Source organism: Tursiops truncatus, chromosome 10, assembly GCF_011762595.2.
Source record: "Tursiops truncatus isolate mTurTru1 chromosome 10, mTurTru1.mat.Y, whole genome shotgun sequence".
Taxonomy (NCBI): domain Eukaryota; kingdom Metazoa; phylum Chordata; class Mammalia; order Artiodactyla; family Delphinidae; genus Tursiops; species Tursiops truncatus.
In genome coordinates, this window is record NC_047043.1 from 23421638 (window position 1) to 23441847 (window position 20210).

Sequence of the window (20210 nt, forward strand, 5' to 3'; positions counted from 1 at the left end):
GAGTGGCAGGCTCCCACCGCGCAGGCGCGGGCCCCAGCCGCTGCACGAGCGTCGGGGAGGGCGCCTCACCGCCTCTCAGGGGTTTTTGTTCCTTTCTATGACAATAAGTACAGTTCCAGCATGATTTGCTCATGCTCTAAAGATACTTCCTATTGCAAACTGCTGGGGAGCTTGTGAAAACCCATGATGATTTGTACACTTTTCTATGTATGTTACACTTTGATAAAAGTAAAGAAAAAAAATGTTGAGAAGTCCCGGAGATGAGGAGCCTGCGCACATACCTCGATTTTATCAAAGGTTCCCAGTAAAGATATTACTCTCTCGGTCCACATTTCTTTTACGGTTTTGCCTAGGACTGTCCTGTAAAGGACTGAGTAAAACCAACAGTCTGGCTCCGGGCTAGAAATACCCATTCTAATATTGTCACTTAAAAAATATTTCCCTCTCAAACAGAAAGGGACACAAATGCAGTTACACAGTTACACGTACTTCTATATTCGGGTCCCCAAGGCTTCATAAGTATGCGACATTATGCCACAATAAGTGAAAATATTTTTTAAAGGAATAAGATTGTAATACATCTTCCATTTCTCATCTTGCATAAAAGTACACATTTGTTAGGAGTTTGTTGTAGAAATATTTTCAGCATGTAAAGGACTGTAATAATGAACTCTGTGAGTGCACAGACGCTGGATCTCCTAGGCCCCACCTGTAAGTGACATCAGGACATCAAGCAGAAGTTTGGGCCCTCACCACCGCCCCACCCACCCACCCCTGGAAGCAGCTGAACCCTAAGCACAGAAGTCAGTCTATCACTGAATATAAGCAGTAACTAATTAGCAACTACTCTAACTGGGTCTAAAGGTGCCTGATGATCAAAAGTTGTCTTTTCTTGAAACAATTAGCTCATGAAAATTCAAATACTTTGGGCTTATCAGCTTAATCATTCACAATTAGCTCACAAACAGACCACAAATGGTCTCTCCAGGAGCTCTCCTTTTCCCTACTTTACAAGATACACTCACAGTCTAAAAATACCAGAAGTAATTTGCTTTAGGAACAAATTTACTGAGGGACAGATAACCATCCACACAGGAAGAAGAAAGTTGGGGAGGCTGGAAATAAATAACAGACATTCAAATTCTTCAAATGGTTCAGAGAGAGGCCTAGTTTTCCTAAGAGTCTCAATCCAGAGTCAGAAACAGGATGTTGGAGTGTGAAGAGATGGTATATGAGACGCCTCTTTCAGAATCCAAAAGGTATGGTAACTTAGCTTCAGGTCCAGTCGATTCAGGAATCATAACCATGTTTAAAGATGAGGGGAACAAATTTCATCTTAGAGGCACCCTAGAACCCTCCAGCTCCAGAAAAGATTAATCTACTTCTTCAATGGTGGGGCCTGTGGCAGCCCTTCCAGGTGTATACCCTGTTGCACAGGAAGGCCCAGTGCATCCTCCCTGGTAGAGCTTTGTGATGACTGGGTTACACACCTGCTCCAATTCCTTTCTCTTATGATCAAACTCATCTTTCTCAGCCAGTTGATTGGCCTCCAGCCATGAAAGGACCTCACTGCATTTACTCAGTATTTTCTTCTTATCAGACTCATTAATCTTGCCCTGTAGACCTTCATCACTCACAGCACTCTTCATGTTAAAAGCATAGGATTCTAAGGCATTTTTTGCAGCAATTTTCTCTCTCTGGACCTCATCCTCAGCTTTATATTTCTCAGCATCCAGAACCATGTGCTCGATCTCCTCCTTGCTCAGCCGGCCCTTGTCGTTGGTGATGGTGATCTTGTTAGCCTTGCCTGTGCTCTTGTCCATGGCTGTTACACTGAGAATACCGTTAGCGTCGATGTCAAAGGTTACGTCGATCTGGGGCACTCCCCTGGGTGCAGGAGGGATTCCACTCAGATCAAAGCGCCCCAGCAGGTTGTTGTCCCGCGTCATGGCCCTCTCGCCCTCGTACACCTGGATCAGCACGCCGGGCTGGTTATCTGAGTAGGTGGTGAAGATCTGCGTCTGCTTGGTGGGGATGGTGGAGTTGCGCTTGATCAGGACAGTCATGACACCCCCAGCTGTCTCCAACCCTAAGGACAGGGGAGCCACGTCCAACAAAAGCATGTCCTGTACCTTTTCAGACTTATCCCCCATCAAAATGGCTGCCTGTACTGCAGCCCCATAGGCAACTGCCTCATCGGGGTTGATGCTGTTGTTGAGATCACGACCATTAAAGTAGTCCTGCAATAGCCTCTGAACCTTAGGGATGCGGGTGGAGCCCCCTACTAAAACAATGTCATGGACTTTAGCCTTATTCATCTTGGCATCCCGAAGAGCCTTTTCCACAGGCTCCAGTGTGCCCCTAAACAGGTCTGCACACAACTCTTCAAACCGGGCTCTGGTGATGGATGTGTAGAAGTCAAAGCCTTCATAAAGTGAATCAATTTCCAAGTTGGCCTGGGTGCTGGACGACAGGGTCCTCTTGGCCCTCTCGCAGGCAGTGCGCAGCCGCCTCACCGCCCGCTTGTTCTGGCTGATGTCCTTCTTATGTTTCCTCTTGAACTCTTCTACAAAGTGGCTCACAAGCCTGTTGTCAAAATCCTCTCCACCCAGGTGGGTGTCCCCAGCTGTGGCCTTTACCTCAAAAATCCCATCATCTATGGTCAGGATGGACACATCAAATGTGCCTCCACCCAGATCAAAGATCAGGACATGTCGCTCTCCCTGCCCTGCTTTATCTAAGCCATAGGCAATGGCAGCAGCTGTGGGTTCATTGATAATTCTTAGCACATTGAGACCTGCAATCACACCTGCATCCTTGGTGGCCTGGCGTTGAGAGTCATTGAAGTACGCTGGCACGGTGATCACAGCATTGGTGACACTGTGGCCCAAAAAAGCCTCAGCAGTCTCCTTCATCTTAGTCAGTACCATAGAAGAGATTTCCTCAGGGTAGAAAACTTTTTTCTCCCCTTTGTAGGACACCGTTACCTTGGGCTTGCCTCCTTCATTGATTACTTGGAAAGGCCAAAGTTTCATATCTGACTGCACTACAGGATCATTAAATTTCCTGCCGATCAGCCGTTTGGCATCAAAGACAGTGTTCTGCGGATTCATGGCTACCTGGTTCTTGGCCGCGTCACCGATGAGCCGCTCGGTGTCCGTGAAGGCCACGTAGCTGGGGGTGGTGCGGTTGCCCTGATCGTTGGCGATGATCTCTACTTTGCCGTGCTGGAACACCCCCACGCAGGAGTAGGTGGTGCCCAGGTCGATGCCAATGGCCGTTCCCTTAGCAGAAGCCATGGTTTTCCTAGGCCTGTGGGAAAAGAATGAGATAAAATTTCAGAGAGAACTTTTAATTTTTATTTATTTTTAATTGTGGTAAAATACACACAACATGAAAGTTACCATCTGAACCATTTTTCGGCATACAGTTCAGTAGTAAGTCCATTCACATTGTTGCCCAACCACTCTACAGAGTTCTTTATCTCTCAAAACAAATTCTATACCCATTAAACAACTCCCCATTTCCCCCCTCCTCCAAGCCCTTGGAAACCATTAGCCTACTAGTGGTTCTCCTTTTGGCCTACTTTTTGTCTCTCAGAATTTGCCTACTCTAGGTACCTCACATTAGCGGAATTACACACTATTTTTCTTTTTGTGACTGGCTTATTTAACGTACCATAATATCCTAGAAGTTCATCTATTTTACAACGTGTCAGAATTTCCTTTTTACGGCTGAATAATTTTCATTGTATGTATATACCACATTTCTTTATTCATTCCTTCTGTGGCACTTGGGCTGCTGCCACCTTATGGCTATTGTGAATAATCCTGCCACATACTGCGTGTGCAAACATCTCTTCCAGACAAGGTTATGTACAAGGTAGACAGAAGAACTCCTAGCCAACTCCTAGGACAGCGTCATAATGCTGTTTTCAATTTCTCACAGGGCCAGACTCAACTGTCCTGTTCCTCTGTCTGTGACTTTTTTTATTCTGGCATTGTACCTGTCTCCTGCTGAACTCTGATTATTTGAAGTTCTCGTCTCCACAGGAGACATCAGTCACATGGGTTTAGCAACCCTGCTGATCGCCTTTTACCCTCTATTAGGGATTGGTGGGAGTACATTTGGGCCAGTCTGAAGACGGCTGCTAGGAACCCAATCAAGCCCTCATGAGTTTTCTCGGGTGAGGTGGTGCTCTCAAAGGCTGTCTCTTTCTCTAATCTTCTTCCAAATAAAAAACTGTTATCTGGAGACAATAACAGACCAGCTCCTTCACTTTTTTCTGGCAGCTCTAACCAATCCCAGCCACCTTGGCGGTCCTTAAACGATCCCCCTTCCCTGGCTGGCCCACATCCCCATACCTTAGATTTAAACAAACTAGAGAACTTTCCCAGCACTTCCTCAAACAAGGACTTATTCGTCTTGCCTATTCCCAGCCCATTCCAATCAGAGTACTCGTGGCTCACCTAGTGTCCCACCGCCTTCGATGCAGTTTGATACGGTTCGTTTTGCGGAGCGCCTATAACTTGGGGCTCCCTCAATATCCAAACTGCACAGCCAGTGTCCCCCCACCCCCCACCCGCCCTGCCCTACAACTTTGAGCAGGGCCCAGACAGGTTATCCTGACTCCCTACTAGCCCATGAAGTCAGACGCAGCATCTCCATTGTAACGCAACTGCGTGGACTACGTCAACGCCCCCGGCCCCCCTCCGGAGCCGCCAGCTCCTCCCACTCCTTCCCCACCCACTGCCCCCTCCCCCAGCCAGTGCCAGCCAGCAAGCCCCAGAAGAGTCTGGAGAGTTCTGGGAGCGGCAACACTCAGGGCGCTGATTGGTCCCAGAAAGCCGGGGGGCAGGACCTGAGGAGAAACCCCTGGAATATTCCCGACCCGGCAGCACACTGAGCTCGGTGATTGGCTGAGGAGGGAAAAGGCGGAGCTTGATGAAAAACTATAAATACAGAGCAGCCCTCAGAGAAACTGCAAGTCCGGAGAGACCTGCTAGGATTTGTGTGGTTGGCGAGCGCAGCTTCCGCGGAGACGCTATCTGCGAGGACTACCCCGAGCAGAGCCCGCGCGTTCAATTTTCGGAATCCGAAAGAACCGAGCTCCTCGTCGCTGAACTCGTTGGCCGTTTTCAGGTCTGAAGTTCGTTGCGGAGCCGAGAGGACAGGACACCGGCATGGCGAAAAGCACGGCCATTGGCATCGATCTGGGCACCACCTACTCCTGCGTGGGGGTGTTCCAGCACGGCAAAGTAGAGATCATCGCCAACGATCAGGGCAACCGCACCACCCCCAGCTACGTGGCCTTCACGGACACCGAGCGGCTCATCGGCGACGCGGCCAAGAACCAGGTGGCGCTGAACCCACAGAACACCGTGTTCGACGCGAAGCGGCTGATCGGCCGCAAGTTTGGCGACCCTGTGGTGCAGTCGGACATGAAGCACTGGCCTTTCCGGGTGATCAACGACGGTGACAAGCCCAAGGTGCAGGTGAGCTACAAGGGGGAGACCAAGGCGTTCTACCCCGAGGAGATCTCGTCGATGGTGCTGACCAAGATGAAGGAGATCGCCGAGGCGTACCTGGGCCACCCGGTAAGCAACGCGGTGATCACTGTGCCGGCCTACTTCAACGACTCGCAGCGCCAGGCCACCAAGGATGCCGGGGTGATCGCGGGGCTGAACGTGCTGAGGATCATCAACGAGCCCACGGCTGCCGCCATCGCCTACGGCCTGGACCGGACGGGCAAGGGGGAGCGCAACGTGCTCATCTTTGACCTGGGCGGGGGCACGTTCGACGTGTCCATCCTGACGATCGACGACGGCATCTTCGAGGTGAAGGCCACGGCCGGGGACACCCACCTGGGTGGGGAGGACTTCGACAACAGGCTGGTGAACCACTTCGTGGAGGAGTTCAAGAGGAAGCACAAGAAGGACATCAGCCAGAACAAGCGGGCCGTGAGGCGACTGCGCACCGCCTGCGAGAGGGCCAAGAGGACCCTGTCGTCCAGCACCCAGGCCAGCCTGGAGATCGATTCCCTGTTCGAGGGCATCGACTTCTACACGTCCATCACCAGGGCGCGGTTCGAAGAGCTGTGCTCGGACCTGTTCCGGAGCACCCTGGAGCCCGTGGAGAAGGCTCTGCGCGACGCCAAGCTGGACAAGGCTCAGGTCCACGACCTGGTCCTGGTGGGGGGCTCCACCCGCATCCCCAAGGTGCAGAAGCTGCTGCAGGACTTCTTCAACGGGCGCGACCTCAACAAGAGCATCAACCCCGACGAGGCGGTGGCCTATGGGGCGGCGGTGCAGGCAGCCATCCTGATGGGAGACAAGTCTGAGAACGTGCAGGACCTGCTGCTGCTGGACGTGGCTCCCCTGTCGCTGGGGCTGGAGACGGCTGGGGGCGTGATGACTGCCCTGATCAAGCGCAACTCCACCATCCCCACCAAGCAGACGCAGATCTTCACCACCTATTCGGACAACCAGCCCGGCGTGCTGATCCAGGTGTACGAGGGCGAGAGGGCCATGACGCGGGACAACAACCTGCTGGGGCGCTTCGAGCTGAGCGGCATCCCACCGGCGCCCAGGGGAGTGCCCCAGATCGAGGTGACCTTCGACATCGACGCCAATGGCATCCTGAACGTCACGGCCATGGACAAGAGCACGGGCAAGGCCAACAAGATCACCATCACCAACGACAAGGGCCGGCTGAGCAAGGAGGAGATCGAGCGCATGGTGCAGGAGGCGGAGAAGTACAAAGCCGAGGACGAGGTCCAGCGCGAGAGGGTGTCTGCCAAGAACGCCCTGGAGTCGTACGCCTTCAACATGAAGAGCGCCGTGGAGGATGAGGGGCTGAAGGGCAAGATCAGCGAGGCCGACAAGAAGAAGGTGCTGGACAAGTGCCAGGAGGTGATTTCGTGGCTGGACGCCAACACCTTGGCCGAGAAGGACGAGTTTGAGCACAAGAGGAAGGAGCTGGAGCAGGTGTGTAACCCCATCATCAGCGGACTATACCAGGGGGCGGGTGGCCCCGGGGCTGGCGGCTTTGGGGCCCAGGCCCCTAAAGGGGGCTCTGGATCTGGCCCCACCATTGAGGAGGTGGATTAGGAATCTTTCCCCAGATCGTTCATGTTTATGGAGACAGTTGGGATCCAAGATTTTGCATTGCCTTACGTATATGCCTTTCATCAGTTATCAGCTATGCAAGTTGTTTGCAAAGTTGAACTGTGGCTCTTGGTGAAGTTATGAGCTGTTTTTCAGCGTGTGAGTGTAAAGATGAATGTATACTGCCATCTTTTGTCAATTTCCTGCTTTGTAATACTCATGCCAAACTCAGGCTTCCCCCCCACACTTTTTAACTGATTACTTCAAAGTAAATAAACTCAGAAGAATTCGAGTGATGTCTGTCTCTGTTTTATTTTGAGGGCAGAAGGGTCTGCATAGGTTCTCTTTCTTACATAATGGCAATTTGCCTCTTAGATAAGGCCAGGGATCTGGAAAGTAAGGATATGTATTGTATTGTGACACACGTCTTTTAGGCAAAGAGTATTCCTGGGAGATACAAAACTGCGAATTTGAATGCTTTGGGTTTGGTGGGTCCAGAGAAAATGTTAAGAGGTACGGCCATGGTGGCCTCAAGGTGGCTGAGGGGGTAGAGGCTTTAAGGGTGGCCTCAAAAGGAGCTTGTGCGTGGGAGCGTTCTGGAGAAGCAGCCAAATAGAGGCAGTTGGATTGGAAGGTCATGGCTCCTGCTTCCTGTGAGTACACGTGATACGTTAGAGCCCTGTTACTTAATCTGGATTCAGCATGAAAGAGAGGCTAAATCGGCAGTGAAGAGATGTGAGTTCAAGCAATGGCTTGACTAGTTATGCATGAATGCATTCTCCACTGTGATCCCTAGTTCTCATATTTTAGAATGGAAGGGTTTGGCCTCATGCCTCAATCTATATTTCTTATTTCTGAAAAAATGCTGAGATAAACATGCCACATTTCCAGCAGTGGTTACCTACATTTTAAGTATCCCAGTGAGTACCTTAGGGAGGTGTCATAGTTTCATGCCCCAGCAGGGGGACCCCAGTATTTCAGTGCTCTTACCTACCGGGCACTGTACAGGAGCCTTTTAGGTGTTTATGAATTCTCATTCCACTGCACTGAGTATAGGTGTTTGACTTCCACAGGTGAACATATGGGGAGACTTAAAAGTTACTGGCTTAACTAAAATTTATTTCAAGGTTAAAAAAAATCAGTTCAGCAAAGATGTTGAACCTGGATTCCAACTCTGGGTTTATTGGTTTTTGCCCTGCTGCCCCAAGTCCACAGGGCTTTGTGTGTGCATGTCTGGTTCTGGGTTATGTTTCTACTCTGGGTTTCACAGTCAGTATTCTTTCTGCTTTAACTCTGTATGATCGAGACAGTTATGTCAGATAAACAATAGGGTTGATGACAGAGGTTTAGTATTTGTTTATTTAGAAGAGTGATAGAAAAAACTTGCAGCCCTGTACCAGGAAGACTTACCACAGACTTGCTTCCCCTTGAGATGCTTCATACCCTAGCTGCTAGCATCCTAGAAGTAATCTCCTCCACAGCCTCTTTGTTGGAAAAGGCCTGGCACAATCCTCAAGGCTTGGGGAGTGAGCCCTTTTAAAAGTCAGTTGTGTCTGGGGTTTACAAAGATTTTGGAACTAGGTAGTGGTGGTGATTGCATAACATGGGAATGGGCTAGGTACCACTAAGTTGTACACTTTAAAATGGTTCATTTTATGTTACGTGAATTTACTTCGCCAAAAGCAGAAAAAAAAAATTGTGTCAACATTCTATAAAAGCACTTTGTGAGTTTGTATACTTCAAGGCCCACCAAACCTTTCACTAAATACTTGCCTTTGAAGAAAATCCAATATTATGGGAATAACATGTATAGGTAGACCTTGCCCTGCAAGTTTGGAAATGGAAATGCTTAGACTTACAGGACAGTTTGTAAAGACACGTTTAATCCTCAGGGTAGTTGAACTGTAGCGCTGTGGAGTCTAGCCACAATGTAAGTCAAACTTTATGGGGGTATGCATTTGCTACAGGACCTCCTCTACCCCATAGAGCTGCAGTAACATTTGCGACTGTCATCTGCACACAACACAGTAACTCTTCAAGCAGCCACTACCACTACTTTAGGGGGAGGTAGCAAGGGTTGGGGGAGGGTGGGTGGAAAAGGGTGGAGACTGGGAAGGACCTAAGAAACACCTTTGATAGAGAGGTTAGGGAAATCTCCAGAAATTACCTTGGAGAAAATGAGTTCCTATGGCTAAATCAGTTAAGGTTATTGAGGGTGTTTTATTGATACTAAGAAGTCAGTATGTTATTGCCTTGATAACATATACCCTTGCACGGAGTACTTTGAAAATAATCACTTTTTAAGTTCCAGATGAAACTGAGGGAATTGCAGAACTCGCAAAGAGAATGCAATGCCATCCCTGGAGAAAGTGGTGTTTTGGGTAGTAGCAGGAACTTTGGGGGAGAGGAGGTGCATCGAGATAACTGTAGATGAGGAAAGAGTTTTTTAAATTTAATACCTTCCCTAATTCCAATCTCACCTGTCTCCCTATGCCAGCCCTCAGAAGGCAGGTGGCTATGGTAATGCGACTAATTTTATGTCTTTTAAATCCAAGATATTGTGTGATTAGTAACATACATACTGTTATTCCTGGTGTTTAACAGGGTTCTGTCATCAAAAATGAAGAAAAGATACCAAAACAACAAAAACGTTTATAAATGTGAAAGAAGTGGGCAGAAGCATGGGCTTTCAGTTAAAAGAGGTTGTTTCAGGTGAAAAACCAATATTGGCGATTTCTGAGGGGGAGGTCCTCACGCTAGGAATAAGAAACGGTAACTGTCATCATACTTTACGCCAACTGATCGCCTTAAATCCGCCCCCGAGGGTCACCCGTAAAGTATCCAGTGCAGTTCTGTGAGAGCAACCCCACCAGCCCCCTCGCCCTCTCCTAGCTCCAGCTCATTTAGAAACGTTAAGGGATCACGTAGCGCTGCGAATTCGGGATGCCGAGGTCAACCCGCCCCACCCCGCGGGCCCCTGTCCAGCCCAGCAGAGGATCGGAGCAGAGGGCACAGAGGGGCAAACAGGGTGGGAAAGCGGGGGAGTGCGGAAGGCCAGAATCACCCCCGAGGGTCTTCAACCATTTTACCCCTCGAAACGTCCCCACGAGAACCAGGGACTAGAGTCGGGTGGGGAAGCGGCAGAGACAAGCCAGCAAGCTCCCATCTATGGCCTGTCCCTGCACAGGGCGGTGGGGCCTTCTCCCGTCTGGCCACCCAGTTCATCCGGCTTCCTAGTATCAGTTACGAACCTTTCCAGTGTTTTCATCCAATAAATTAGCGAGTTTGAGTGAAACTCTAAAGGTCTCTCCTTTCTTTACTTCTTTAATCCCATTTTGAAAAAACAACCGAAAAACGCCGGCACCGGACAGGCAGCTCCGCGGCCAGCCCTACCGTCAGGCCCCGCCCCGCCCCATTTTCTCGGGGTCTTAGGGCTTCTGGCTCCTTGCCCCCGTTTCAGGCTGTGCCAGGAACTTTCTGGAGTTCTCTGGGCTCGAAGGCGGGGACTGACTCGTAGGAACAGCCCTTAACAAACAAACTGCCCCACCCATGTCTCCCTACCCCCCAACCCCACTCTAGGATATCAAGCTTAGTCACGGCTCTACATTTAGTTTCCAGGAGATTCTTTGAACTGGGTGCCAGCCTAGCCTTACTAACGGGGCTCCCCCTCCTTTCCCCTCATAACAACCGACCAGTCTGGGATGAAGGGAAGAAGAGACGGTTCTGGGAGAAGCTGGAAGGGTGGGGTGGGGGTGGGGCGATGGGGGAGATGGTTGCGAGTCAGAAGCAACAGCCTGGAGGGGAATACCTGCTGGTCACACACCCTCCATGGTGCCCAAGATGCGGGCAGAGCCCTGACATTCACTCTTAACTATCTTCTATGGCCATTTGTTTTCTTCTCTTTAGAGTGAAAGGGTAAGGTCTACGTGCCAGCATCGGGAGGAGTCCAAAATAGAAAGTATGAGGACATGTAGGTTCAGTCACTGGTTCTGTAATTATCTGTCTAGGTGACCAGACCAAGCCACTAAATCTCTGCTCTTTTGTGCTTGTGTTTGAAAATGTAAAGGTTTGGCTGAAGGGCTCTGCCTAAAAATCTTAAGATAGTTTCTATGGTAAACTGAAAGTAATACTATAGTCCTGGTATTAACCCCCCACCTTCAGTAAGAATGATTGAGATATAACAGACCTGAGAGGGTGTGGGACCCCAACAAAAGAAGGGAGAAGGGAGCAAACTTTTGAACACTACTCTGTCACTGACACTGAACTAAGGCCTTATGAGTATTATCCTTGTAGTCGTCATCCTATGAAATAGTTAATTCTAATTTAGAGATACAGAGATGTGTAATTTAGTTAACTTACAAGTACTTCATTGTGAAAGAAAGAAAAACAGCTTCAACAACGAAGTAGAGTCCAGATGCAAACCCAGGTTTTTTTCCATGCTGCTGGAAATTAGCAGGGTTCCCAGGTCTTTGAAGCCTTTGCCATTTGATGGTTAAAAATGCCTGGCTCATAAAAAGAAACGAAATTGAGCTATTTGTAATGAGGTGGATAGACCTAGAGTCTGTAATACAGAGTGAAGTAAGTCAGAAAGAGAAAGACAAATACCGTATGCTAACACATATATATGGAATTTAAGGGGAAAAAAATGTCATGAAGAACCTAGGGATAAGACAGGAATAAAGACACAGACCTACTAGAGAATGGACTTGAGGATATGGGGAGGGGGAAGGGTAAACTGTGGCAAAGCGAGAGAGAGGCATGGACATATATACACTACCAAACGTAAGGTAGATAGCTAGTGGGAAGCAGCCGCATAGCACAGGGAGCCCAGCTCGGTGCTTTGTGACCGCCTGGAGGGGTGGGATAGGGAGGGTGGGAGGGAGGGAGACGCAAGAGGGAAGAAATATGGGAACATATGTATATGTATAACTGATTCACTTTGTTATAGAGCAGAAACCAACACACCACCGTAAAGCAATTATACTCTAATAAAGATGTAAAAAAAAAAAATCCTGGCTCTAGGTTTCATATCAGTTATCTCTTTTGCGTTCTTCTGATAAACCTAGAATTATACTATCTTTTAAAACAAATAGAATTGAGGAGAAAACGATACTGTTTGAAAAACTGTAGGAAAAAGGAGAGAAGAAACAAGATCCCGCAGCCTCGGGGTGAGAAAGGTTCCCCTCCCCCAAGCTTCCTGTCGCCGGCGGTCAGCTTTCTTGGCACTCTCTCTCCCATCCCCCACCCTTAAATTTTACCTGACAGCCCGTCAGTCTTGGGGAAACTGAGCCTTGATCCTTCCAAACACCAAACCCGATAAAAACCTAATTCCAAAGCTAATCAAATTAAAGTTCTGAAAAATCTCTTGGGGTTCATATAATCTCCTTAGACACCAAGTAAACCGGTAACTGAGTTTCTGCATTCGGAAGTGTCCAGTGCAAAAGGAAAGACAAAATTCAGGAGACTCTCCCCTTGTAGGAAATGGAAAAGGAATACAGATGCTTAGGTTTACAGGCCAGTCCACAGAGAGAAACTTAATGCAAAAGGTAGGTCAAATACGATGTGCGGCTGACTACCCGATTCAAGAAAAACAGCATTTTCGAGTGGCTTTTTTTCTGCTAAGCCAGCAGCCACAAGATTTGAGGCCCTCTCACATCCTCTACCTGCCTGGCAGTGGAGACAATGATACCCTTTGCTTCAAACCAACAGAGGAATACAATTGCAAATTTGGAGAGAAGGAAAGAGTGAATCCAGAAGTGCTGCTGGTAGCAGCTGATGGTGAGGAAGCTTCCAGAAGGAGGGGGTGAGGTTAAGGGTCTCTGGAAGTGTTCCTATACTGGGCAGCTAAGATGTAAGTTTGGGGAATCCCCAGCCAGATATTGCATAAAGAAATGGAAAATTCCTGAACTTTGGCCAGTTTGACTAGATTAAGGAGGTGATTCATTAGGGGGTCACATCTGAAAGTAAAAAAAGTTATCACCTACCTGCACAGAGAAAGACACACAGGTTTGTTAAAGCAATCTTTTTGCAACATCAGTTTAGTTTAGCCTGAGCAAATTATAGAATAAACAAATGAATACCCTTGGATTCCAGGAAAAGGTGTTTTGATGGACAAGTGTGTGTGTAAAGAATGCCAATTGAGCAAAAGTGTTCAAAAGCGAGATTTCTTCCCTTCATCAGAAACTGCCTGCTGGGCTTCCCTGGTGGCGTAGTGGTTAAGAATCCACCTGCCAAAGCAGAGGACTCGGGTTCGAGCCCTGGTCGGGGAAGACCCCACATGCTGCAGAACAACAAAGCCCATGCGCCACAACTACTGAGCCTGTGTTCTAGAGCCTGCGAGCCACAACTGTTGAGCCCACGTGCCACAACTATTGAAGCCTGCACACCTAGAGCCCATGCTCCCAACAACAGAAGCCACCCAATGAGAAGCCCGCGTACCACAACGAAGAGTAGCTCCCCGTAACTAGAGAGAGCCCCCGCTCAGCAACGAAGACCCAACACAGCCAAACATAAATAAATAAATAGATTTATATTAAAAAAAAAAAAAGAGGAATCTGCCTGCCAATGCAGGGGACATAGGTTCATGCCCACATGCCGTCGAGCAACTGAGCCCGTGCGCTACAACTACTGAGCCTGTGCTCTAGAGCCCGTGTTCCACAACGAGAGAAGCCACCACAATGAGAAGCCCGCGCAGCACAACAAAGAGTAGCCCCCGCTCACCGCAACTAGAGAAAAGCTTGCGCTCAGCAATGAAGACCCAAAGCAACCAAAATAAATAAATAAATAAACAAATAGAAAAAAAAACCTGCCTCCTCCCACTTGTGCTCTTATGTTTTCTATGCTCAAGACATGTGAGTACAGCAATGAGTCTATTTTTCTATGGGTTGTGAACCCCGCACTGTTCCTTTAATGTCCCTCAAATTTTCATTTTAGCCGCCTAACAAGGGGTCTGGCATTTCACACAAAGGATGAAGAAACAAAGGCCAAAACAAATTACCAAATATAAAATTGTATCTAAAACAGGAAGAAAGGTAACGCACAGAAAGTTGAAATCCAGGCTAAAAAACTAAGTGGAAGAATTACGTGCAGAGCAAATAATGTGAAGTTTTAAAGGAGCTAGAATCTGGGTCCCGCCAACCTCTCCCACTTTACAGCACCATCCCGACCAGTTTGCTTTTAAGTGAGCCACCTGCCAACCTGCTGTAGCATATGATGCTGTTAAAGAGGAGTGAACATTCCCGCCCCGCCCTCGCAGGCTCATCACCACATCACATTTATTTTAAAGCGGTGGACAGCCTAGAGGCTGCAAGTGACAAGGCAGAAGGCCGAATTCCGGACTCAGATTAATCCTGGCACCACCAATCATCCGAGGCTGAACCGGGAATGAAGAAGGCAGAAAGGGGCATCCCTGGTGGCGCAGTGGTAGAGAGTCCGCCTGCCGATGCAGGGGACACGGGTTCGTGCCCCGGTCCGCGAAGATCCCACATGCCGCGGAGCGGCTGGGCCCGTGAGCCATGGCCGCTGAGCCTCCGCGTCCGAAGCCTGTGCCCCGCAACGGGAGAGGCCACAATAGTGAGCAGGCCCGCGTACCCAAAAAAAAAAAAAAAAAAAAAAAAAGAAGGCATAAAGGAAACAGGGGGGTGGCCCGGAACCCAGGCTGGGAAAGTGAGGAACTGGGAGAAGCCCCAAAGGCCTAATGATAGCTGAATTTCTTTCTTTTTTTTTTTTTTTTTTGCGGCACACGGGCCTCTGTTGCGGAGCACAGGCTCCGGATGCGCAGGCTCAGCGGCCATGGCTCACGGGCTCAGCCGCTCCGCGGCCTGTGGGATCTTCCCGGACCGGGGAAGGAACCCGTGTCCCCTGCATCAGCAGGCAGACTCTCTACCACTGCGCCACCAGGGAAGCCCGATAGCTGAATTTCTATAGAGATCATTTTTCTTTCTCAAGTCCCAGTCCAGCCCGAGGAAAACGGGAGCGATTCTGGGCGGGGACAGGGGCGCGGTGGATCCAACCCTGCCCTTCCCTCCCCACGCCCCTGACCGAACGCGTCCCTTTTAAGGCGTTGGGAACTTCTCCAATTTAAGAACCGTCTGTTTACCTGATTACTTTTCTTTTGAAAATTCAAATTTTCCCATCCCCAGATATTCCATCCATATAGGGCTAAAGATGACGCCAAAACTATACTTCATTATCTCTTTCCTTGTCCGTCCTACTTTAAAAATAAGATGGGAAAAACGCCGGGAGGGCCAAGGCAATTCTCAGGCAGCCTGGCCCCTCCGCGAACCGGTCCAAACGTGGCTGCTTCCATCAGCGTCAGGCTCCAATCAGCGTCTCTTTGGGCCACAGATACCCCACCCTCTTAGAGAAACTCCGGATCTTTCTGTAATTTGGGTCTCCCCGGAATCGTGTACCCCCTAATCCTACTTTAAACAACCAAACTTATTTGAGCCCCACGAGCCTCTCACCGCCCTACTTATTACAAGCCTAGGACTCATCCTTCCGGTCGACAGCCAACTACTTGGCAGGCGGCTCACCAGGGAAACGGAGACTGTGTGGGCGGAGTCAACAACAACTCTTCCCAGGGCCTCTCCCCCCTCCCCTTAGGACTCCCGTTTCCTCCAGCGAATCCGAGAAGAGTCTGGAGAGTTCTGGGAGGGGTGGCACCCACGGGGCTGATTGGTCCCAGAAAACCAGGGGGCAGGACCTGAGGAGAAACCCCTGGAATATTCCCGACCCGGCAGCCACACTGAGCTCGGTGATTGGCTGAGGAGGGAAAAGGCGGAGCTTGTTGAAAAATTATAAACACAGAGCAGCCCTCAGAGAAACGGCGAGCCTTGAGAGAGCTACTAATATTCGTGTGGTTGGTGAGAGCAGCTTCTGCAGACACACTCTTTGCGAACACCACCCCGAGCGGCACCGGCGCGTTCGGTTTCGGAATCCGAAAGAACCGAGCTCCTCGTCGCTGAACTCGTTGGCCGTTTTCAGGTCTGAAGTTCGTTGCGGAGCCGAGAGGACAGGACACCGGCATGGCGAAAAGCACGGCCATTGGCATCGATCTGGGCACCACCTACTCCTGCGTGGGGGTGTTCCAGCACGGCAAAGTAGAGATCATCGCCAACGATCAGGGCAACCGCACCACCCCCAGCTACGTGGCCTTCACGGACACCGAGCGGCTCATCGGCGACGCGGCCAAGAACCAGGTGGCGCTGAACCCACAGAACACCGTGTTCGACGCGAAGCGGCTGATCGGCCGCAAGTTTGGCGACCCTGTGGTGCAGTCGGACATGAAGCACTGGCCTTTCCGGGTGATCAACGACGGTGACAAGCCCAAGGTGCAGGTGAGCTACAAGGGGGAGACCAAGGCGTTCTACCCCGAGGAGATCTCGTCGATGGTGCTGACCAAGATGAAGGAGATCGCCGAGGCGTACCTGGGCCACCCGGTAAGCAACGCGGTGATCACTGTGCCGGCCTACTTCAACGACTCGCAGCGCCAGGCCACCAAGGATGCCGGGGTGATCGCGGGGCTGAACGTGCTGAGGATCATCAACGAGCCCACGGCTGCCGCCATCGCCTACGGCCTGGACCGGACGGGCAAGGGGGAGCGCAACGTGCTCATCTTTGACCTGGGCGGGGGCACGTTCGACGTGTCCATCCTGACGATCGACGACGGCATCTTCGAGGTGAAGGCCACGGCCGGGGACACCCACCTGGGTGGGGAGGACTTCGACAACAGGCTGGTGAACCACTTCGTGGAGGAGTTCAAGAGGAAGCACAAGAAGGACATCAGCCAGAACAAGCGGGCCGTGAGGCGACTGCGCACCGCCTGCGAGAGGGCCAAGAGGACCCTGTCGTCCAGCACCCAGGCCAGCCTGGAGATCGATTCCCTGTTCGAGGGCATCGACTTCTACACGTCCATCACCAGGGCGCGGTTCGAAGAGCTGTGCTCGGACCTGTTCCGGAGCACCCTGGAGCCCGTGGAGAAGGCTCTGCGCGACGCCAAGCTGGACAAGGCTCAGGTCCACGATCTGGTCCTGGTGGGGGGCTCCACCCGCATCCCCAAGGTGCAGAAGCTGCTGCAGGACTTCTTCAACGGGCGCGACCTCAACAAGAGCATCAACCCCGACGAGGCGGTGGCCTATGGGGCGGCGGTGCAGGCAGCCATCCTGATGGGAGACAAGTCTGAGAACGTGCAGGACCTGCTGCTGCTGGACGTGGCTCCCCTGTCGCTGGGGCTGGAGACGGCTGGGGGCGTGATGACTGCCCTGATCAAGCGCAACTCCACCATCCCCACCAAGCAGACGCAGATCTTCACCACCTATTCGGACAACCAGCCCGGCGTGCTGATCCAGGTGTACGAGGGCGAGAGGGCCATGACGCGGGACAACAACCTGCTGGGGCGCTTCGAGCTGAGCGGCATCCCACCGGCGCCCAGGGGAGTGCCCCAGATCGAGGTGACCTTCGACATCGACGCCAATGGCATCCTGAACGTCACGGCCATGGACAAGAGCACGGGCAAGGCCAACAAGATCACCATCACCAACGACAAGGGCCGGCTGAGCAAGGAGGAGATCGAGCGCATGGTGCAGGAGGCGGAGAAGTACAAAGCCGAGGACGAGGTCCAGCGCGAGAGGGTGTCTGCCAAGAACGCCCTGGAGTCGTACGCCTTCAACATGAAGAGCGCCGTGGAGGATGAGGGGCTGAAGGGCAAGATCAGCGAGGCCGACAAGAAGAAGGTGCTGGACAAGTGCCAGGAGGTGATTTCGTGGCTGGACGCCAACACCTTGGCCGAGAAGGACGAGTTTGAGCACAAGAGGAAGGAGCTGGAGCAGGTGTGTAACCCCATCATCAGCGGACTGTACCAGGGGGCGGGTGGCCCCGGGGCTGGCGGCTTTGGGGCCCAGGCCCCTAAAGGGGGCTCTGGATCTGGCCCCACCATTGAGGAGGTGGATTAGGGGACTTACTATTGTTTCTCTGTATTCCTCTTTGAGACGGAGGAGACCCAAGGACCTTGGTTATTTCCCTGTATGTTAGTCCTCTACTATAGCAGTTCAATCTAAGGTTAGCTTTTAACCTTTAATAATTAGCTTGCTTGTCTTTGTTATTTCTGTATGTTATAACCAATGTGTTCACCGCAATTATTTGCGTTTCATGTAAGTTGGTAGTGCAAGGGGCGCTTTCCTTTTTTTCCCCGTCAAATGGATTAACACTGCCACCTTCTGTCCTATATTTTGCTTTGTAAACATACCAAAACTCATGGAATTAAAAATGTGTATGCTTAAGGAAAAAGAATAAAATGTTAAATATGTATGTCTGCTTTTATTTGGGGAGAGATAATAGTTTCTTCTCTGAAATCCATAGACCATGGAAGGGCTGTACTTCTGAAGAGAGTATCATACGTATTTGGAGCCGTGGGTATGGCTGTTTTTGTTGGGACTTTATTGTAGGTGGTAAATCACATCCATGACAGAAAACAAATTCCAAGTGCCCATTTTGATTGGGGTGGGGTTTGTTTTAGGTACAAGTAGGGATGGGAGCTGCCGTAGGGTTTTGGGGAGGAGAGATTGTTGTGGTGTTAAAGGCAGTGTTGAGAGGGGTTCATGGTTCCTTAGGGTCTTGCACTCACTGTGTGCAGAGCTGTTCATTTCTTACTAGACCTGTGAGTCTTCCAGTCTTTTATTTATGAATTTAGGGGTGGACAAAACAGTAAAAATGAGATGCAGATTCATACTCTGTTTTATAAGTCCCAGTTGAGTGAGTTAGTGCAAATTATTTAGCCTCTTAGTTTTGGTTGCCTCCTTTCAAAATAAAGCATTTGTCTGAATGGCCTCAGTTCCAAAGATCTAGATCATTTTGAGCAGAAATGTGCTGTAGGCAAGCAACATGTTCAACGAAGGTCACTGGAGCTGCAGTTATTCAACTGAGGGTCTGGGGGAGTGAGATACTGAGAGTTGGGGGGCATGGCAATAAAGAGGAATGGGCCAGGCACTGCACCTGTTTCTCTGAGTCACTCCAGTAATCCTCAGTAGTTCTCATCACACCACCCTCTAACTTAGGTATTGTAAAGTTTCTTTTTCATAGGTAGCCATGTGGAGGTGGTCACTTAAGCTATATCCAGAGCAAAACTAGGGAGGAACAAGTGATGATTTGGGGGCCAGGGTTTTTTCACACTGCCTGAACACTGGGGCTAGTGTGGGTGGTTCCTGTCTGGCTGTAAGTGGTGGTTTTACCCCGGTTTTAACAATCAGTAGCCTTTTTGTTCTTTTCATGGACAGTCTCAAAACAAAAGCAACTTAAAAGCACATTTAATTATGAACGAAGAGGAAATAAAAGCTGCGCAGCATAGATCTGGGAAGATGGGGAGATGGGCGTTCCTCCCACACAAGCCCTTCCCTAGGGGCTGCTTCTCACTGGAGCAGTTAAACATCCTTAACATTTCCTCTAGCCTGATAAATCCCAACCTTGTTTTTCCAAAAACTGAGCCTGGGAATACCTACTCCAGAATCAAATTAAAGTTCCCTGTGTTTTATCTTTCAATAAATCCTTCCTCTCTGGGAAACTGAAACATCTTAGGAATGACAAAGTATGGGAAGCCTTGTAAAAGAAAAGCTTGTAAAGGAAATAGTATAGTTTTGGTTCCTGGGCCAATTCTCAAAGGCCGGTCTTACTTACAAGATAGGTGAACGGTAATATTATAGGCTCTGACCATAGCATACAGTATGTGCAGTTTAACTGCTGCAGCAGCAGAAATTGGGGGCTTGCTTAACTTTTAAAAATTTAACCAGTCAGGCAATAGAGGGAATAAACCTTGGTAACTTCAAATCATTGGAGCCATGGTTCTCCAGCCCAGTGGTATATTGAGATCATTTGGGAAGCTAAAGAAATACTGATACCAGTCCTGCAAGAGTCAGGCCAAGAAATTGGCCTGGAAGTAGGCCAAGTAATTGTATAGAATTAAAATTGTCTCAGTGTTTCAGCCAAAGTTGAGAAAAAGCCACTGCACCAGATGATTATGTTTTTAGAGGTATGGGGACCCAAGAGAGGCAGGACAGGAAGGTGTCAGTGCTTCCAGGAGCAGCAGCTGGTGGCAAGGGGCTTTCTGCTGTG

At 49.9% G+C, this 20210-nt stretch overlaps 3 protein-coding genes across 4 annotated transcripts; 2 read left to right on the top strand and 1 right to left on the bottom strand.

Annotated features, from left to right (window-relative positions):
• Positions 1-1035: 1035 nt before the first annotated feature.
• Positions 1036-5120, bottom strand: LOC117313826 (heat shock 70 kDa protein 1-like). 2 transcript variants are annotated; one of them, XM_073810558.1, is made up of 2 exons: positions 5000-5120; positions 1036-3312 (listed from the first exon to the last, which is right to left on the bottom strand). In XM_073810558.1, exon 2 carries the CDS (start codon positions 3297-3299, stop codon positions 1374-1376), a length of 1926 nt encoding a protein of 641 aa, XP_073666659.1. In that variant the 5' UTR covers positions 3300-3312; positions 5000-5120; the 3' UTR covers positions 1036-1373. The 2 variants fall into 2 exon arrangements, with proteins under 2 accessions (XP_073666659.1, XP_033719920.1); XM_033864029.2 differs by lacking the exon at positions 5000-5120 and adding an exon at positions 4470-4566.
• Positions 5036-7398, top strand: LOC117313827 (heat shock 70 kDa protein 1B). Its single transcript, XM_033864031.2, has one exon. The coding sequence runs from the start codon at positions 5184-5186 to the stop codon at positions 7107-7109; it is 1926 nt and encodes a 641-aa protein (XP_033719922.1). The 5' UTR covers positions 5036-5183; the 3' UTR covers positions 7110-7398.
• Positions 7399-15927: 8529 nt separating this feature from the next.
• On the top strand, positions 15928-18411 carry LOC101335433 (heat shock 70 kDa protein 1B). Its single transcript, XM_019926482.3, has one exon. The coding sequence runs from the start codon at positions 16133-16135 to the stop codon at positions 18056-18058; it is 1926 nt and encodes a 641-aa protein (XP_019782041.2). The 5' UTR covers positions 15928-16132; the 3' UTR covers positions 18059-18411.
• Positions 18412-20210: the final 1799 nt, after the last annotated feature.

Excerpts from the sequence above, each read along its gene's own strand:
- LOC117313826 (XM_073810558.1), bottom strand. The coding sequence starts at position 3,299 with ATGGCTTCTGCTAAGGGAACGGCCATTGGCATCGACCTGGGCACCACC.
- LOC117313827 (XM_033864031.2), top strand. The coding sequence starts at position 5,184 with ATGGCGAAAAGCACGGCCATTGGCATCGATCTGGGCACCACCTACTCC.
- LOC101335433 (XM_019926482.3), top strand. The coding sequence starts at position 16,133 with ATGGCGAAAAGCACGGCCATTGGCATCGATCTGGGCACCACCTACTCC.